The sequence below is a fragment of the Oncorhynchus mykiss genome, chromosome 8 (genome assembly GCF_013265735.2).
Source record: "Oncorhynchus mykiss isolate Arlee chromosome 8, USDA_OmykA_1.1, whole genome shotgun sequence".
Lineage (NCBI taxonomy): Eukaryota > Metazoa > Chordata > Actinopteri > Salmoniformes > Salmonidae > Oncorhynchus > Oncorhynchus mykiss.
In genome coordinates this window covers 49,852,771-49,855,979 of record NC_048572.1, presented here as the reverse complement: position 1 = coordinate 49,855,979, position 3,209 = coordinate 49,852,771, and the positions used below count along the sequence as shown (strand labels likewise).

At 38.3% G+C, this 3,209-nt stretch overlaps 1 protein-coding gene across 1 annotated transcript; it reads right to left on the bottom strand.

The window, feature by feature from the left end:
- Nucleotides 1-1,544: 1,544 nt before the first annotated feature.
- LOC118965615 (somatostatin-1-like) lies at nucleotides 1,545-2,953 on the bottom strand. Its single transcript, XM_036986846.1, has 2 exons — nucleotides 2,393-2,953; nucleotides 1,545-1,958 (listed from the first exon to the last, which is right to left on the bottom strand). Exons 1-2 carry the CDS (start codon nucleotides 2,540-2,542, stop codon nucleotides 1,749-1,751), a joined length of 360 nt encoding a protein of 119 aa, XP_036842741.1. The 5' UTR covers nucleotides 2,543-2,953; the 3' UTR covers nucleotides 1,545-1,748.
- Nucleotides 2,954-3,209: the final 256 nt, after the last annotated feature.

The window sequence follows — 3,209 nt, the reverse complement described above, 5'->3', positions numbered from 1 at the left end:
CTGCTCTTTTGCACACCAGTATTTTTTGCACATCCTCATCTGCACATATATCACTCAAGTGTAAATTGCTACATTGTAATTACTTCGCCACTATTTATTGCCTTACCTCCTTACTTCATTTGCACACACTGTATACAGATTGTTCTAGTGTGTTATTGACTGTTGATTTTTGTCGCACTGCTTTGCTTTATCTTGGCCAGGTCGCAGTTGTAAATGAGAACTTGTTCTCAACTGGCCTACCTGGTTTAATAAAGGTGAAATTAAAATAATACAAAAATATAATCCAGTTAAGGTCATATAGTGCACGGGCAACTGAATATCCATATAGAACGATGGGTGTTTATATTTACTACTGTAGTGCATAGATCATTGAAGTAAATCTGGGGTACTGCAGACATTTGATGGATTTCAGGTAGATTCATTGAAGCACCAGGCAAAGAGCCCCCCCTGTTGATGATGAAGTGCTATAGCGCATGACACACCAGCTATCAAAAAATAAAACAAGGAATAAACCCTCCTTGATTTTAAATCAATGATAAACGGGCAATCTGCAGTTCGAACACTAAAAAAAAGTGGCCGCCCCACCTGTAGTGACTTCGTATCCAAATCAAATGTTCTATAGCCACGGCCGACCGGGGACAGGCGTAACCACGTGTATTCTAAAGAAAATAGTTCCTTATGTATTTCTATTCACCTTAGGCTAGGTCTACTCACTGTTTAGTGATGAGTGCGTCGGGTCCAACAGGTGGTTGACAGCGGGGGTATAGCTCATACAAACTAAAATCATATAAAGTTCTCATACATGATGCCTTATATTAAACATGAATCATTAAAGCCTGAAATGAAAAGCATGATTCGAAATCAAACAAAACTGTGTCTCTTCCCCCGGACTAACAATCCCGCCCACGAAGTAGGCTACCCCATCACTCTTCTTATAGAATGGGTAGGCTACCCCATCACTCTTCTTATAGAATGGGTAGGCTACCCCATCACTCTTCTTATAGAAAGGGTAGGCTACTTCACAGGGATATCAAAGCCTATTTGGCATTTCGGGTAAGTAGATATTTCCTACATATAACAAGATTTTCTTCAAACATAAAGGTAAATATTTTCCTATGGATATTATTTTTCGCTCAAAATTATAAACATCAGCTTTTCATTAATGGCTCCAACACCATCACTGTTTCGGTAAACAGCTGAGGGGTGGAGCTGGAGTAATGTAACCACTCTGAAATTTATAGACAGAGATGTGGATACAAGGCTTGACCATCCATGATATTACAATTATAGTTTGAACCATGATTTGAGGCTATACAGTGTTTGTTTACAATTACATTGTATACAAACTATGGAGTAACAGTTGAACTTAGCTCGTGAGGCGTTTATAAGTTATATTCTTCAAGAATCAATCGGTAGCCTATACATCATTAATATATACGTTTTAAAAAGTATATATAAATTTGCAGATTGGCCCTTTTAAAGTGCAGTCCAATCTGGATGATAACATTCTGTTCTGTTCTGAGAGAGAGAGAGAGATTCTGGATACAAACAATTAATAAATAACTCACATTTTATTACAACTTGACATTCGTAGCCTCACAACCACGTCAATAAGTTGATAAGTTACCATTCATAAAAATAATAAGTTACATTAATAATTGCAGACAAAACTTTGGTAAGCTGATTTGGAATGAAGGCTCTCGATTCGAAAACCATCTGCATTTTGGAGTAAAAAGTAGACAAGTTTGTCAGCATGCAGTCCATGACTTCCAAAAGAACATTCTGCATCCGGCTTTGCGAATGCGCTTGTCCTTCTGTGGCGTAGTCTCGCGCCTACTCTCCTGTATCCCGCCACTCTCTGGTCCAGGAGGGAGAAAGTTGGATTTGAACTGGTCGCTGTGTGACTTTAAAAGCTTGTATAGCAGCCAGGCGAGGTGGTATTTGTCGTCGGTGGTTACCTGTGAAAGGAAAAAGATATGTTCTTATAGCTTATTGTCATATCCTGTAAAGTAAGTTAAGTTTGCAAAAATGGACAGAGGACAGTGTTAGCAATATTTGATGTGTAGAATATAGGATAAATATAAGATGTTAAATGCATTCCTTGTTAGCAATATTTGATGTGTAGAATACAGGCTAAATATAAGATCTTAAATGCATTCCTTGTTAATTAAATTAGTATATAGTCTAGCATAGGTAGGCTAGCCTACTAAAAGAAAACATCTAAAGAGAAGCAGCTTATCATTTTGTGTGTTTACTACCAATAAGCAATTTCAGCACCATGGACAGATCCACTCATTTAATTCAATGCAAACATGTTCCACAAAGTAAACTTTATATCGCCTAACGTTCACAAACCCTAAAAAAAGGGGGAACAGAACACCATACTCCTTACCCTTTTCTCCTGTAATGTTTCGAGCCATGTTAGTTTATCTTGGTGGTTGAGATTGCGATCCGACAAACCTCCGACAGAGTCAATCTTCTCTGCCTGACACAGCGTGACACATACAAAGGCAAATGCACACAAGACTCCGGTGAGGGCCATCTGGTATTTCTCTTCAGCTAGTAGGTGAGATGTCCCAAGATTGAATAAGGAAGGATACTGTGACTAAATTCCAGCTACCTAGGTACCCGGTCTTTTTAAACCAATGTATTGCGTAAGATGAGGGTGAGGTAATGAAGATAGTTCTCAAATTGTATTTGTCCTTAGTGATGCACTAAAGCACGTGACAGATAATTTACAACAGTCATTAAAGGGTCAAAATATAACGGGTGAAGCTAAACACAACTCGTGTTGTTATATTATTTGCAATACTGACTATTCTACAAGAAGTTAACATGTTGGACCATAATTAAAAACGTTACAGCTAATTAAAGGCCTATAGCCTATTAACGTGTGTGTGTGTGTGGGGGTGAGAACCAGGGTTAGGGGTTTAGGGAAAATAGGATCTTGAATGGGACTGAATTGTGAGTCCCCACAAGGTTAGTTATACAAGACTGTGTGTGTGTGTGTGGGTGTGTATGTGTATGGGTGTGTGTGGCCTAAACATATAATATACTAGCCTAAACAAAAGTACATCACAATTCACAGAATACTACAAGTCGCAGAGGGACGTACAATATTTGGTGGGAGAATGACTGAGAAAGACAGTTCTGGTAACTTTTTTAAAAGAACATTCTACTCCAAAATGAATGAAAATAAAATCATGCTG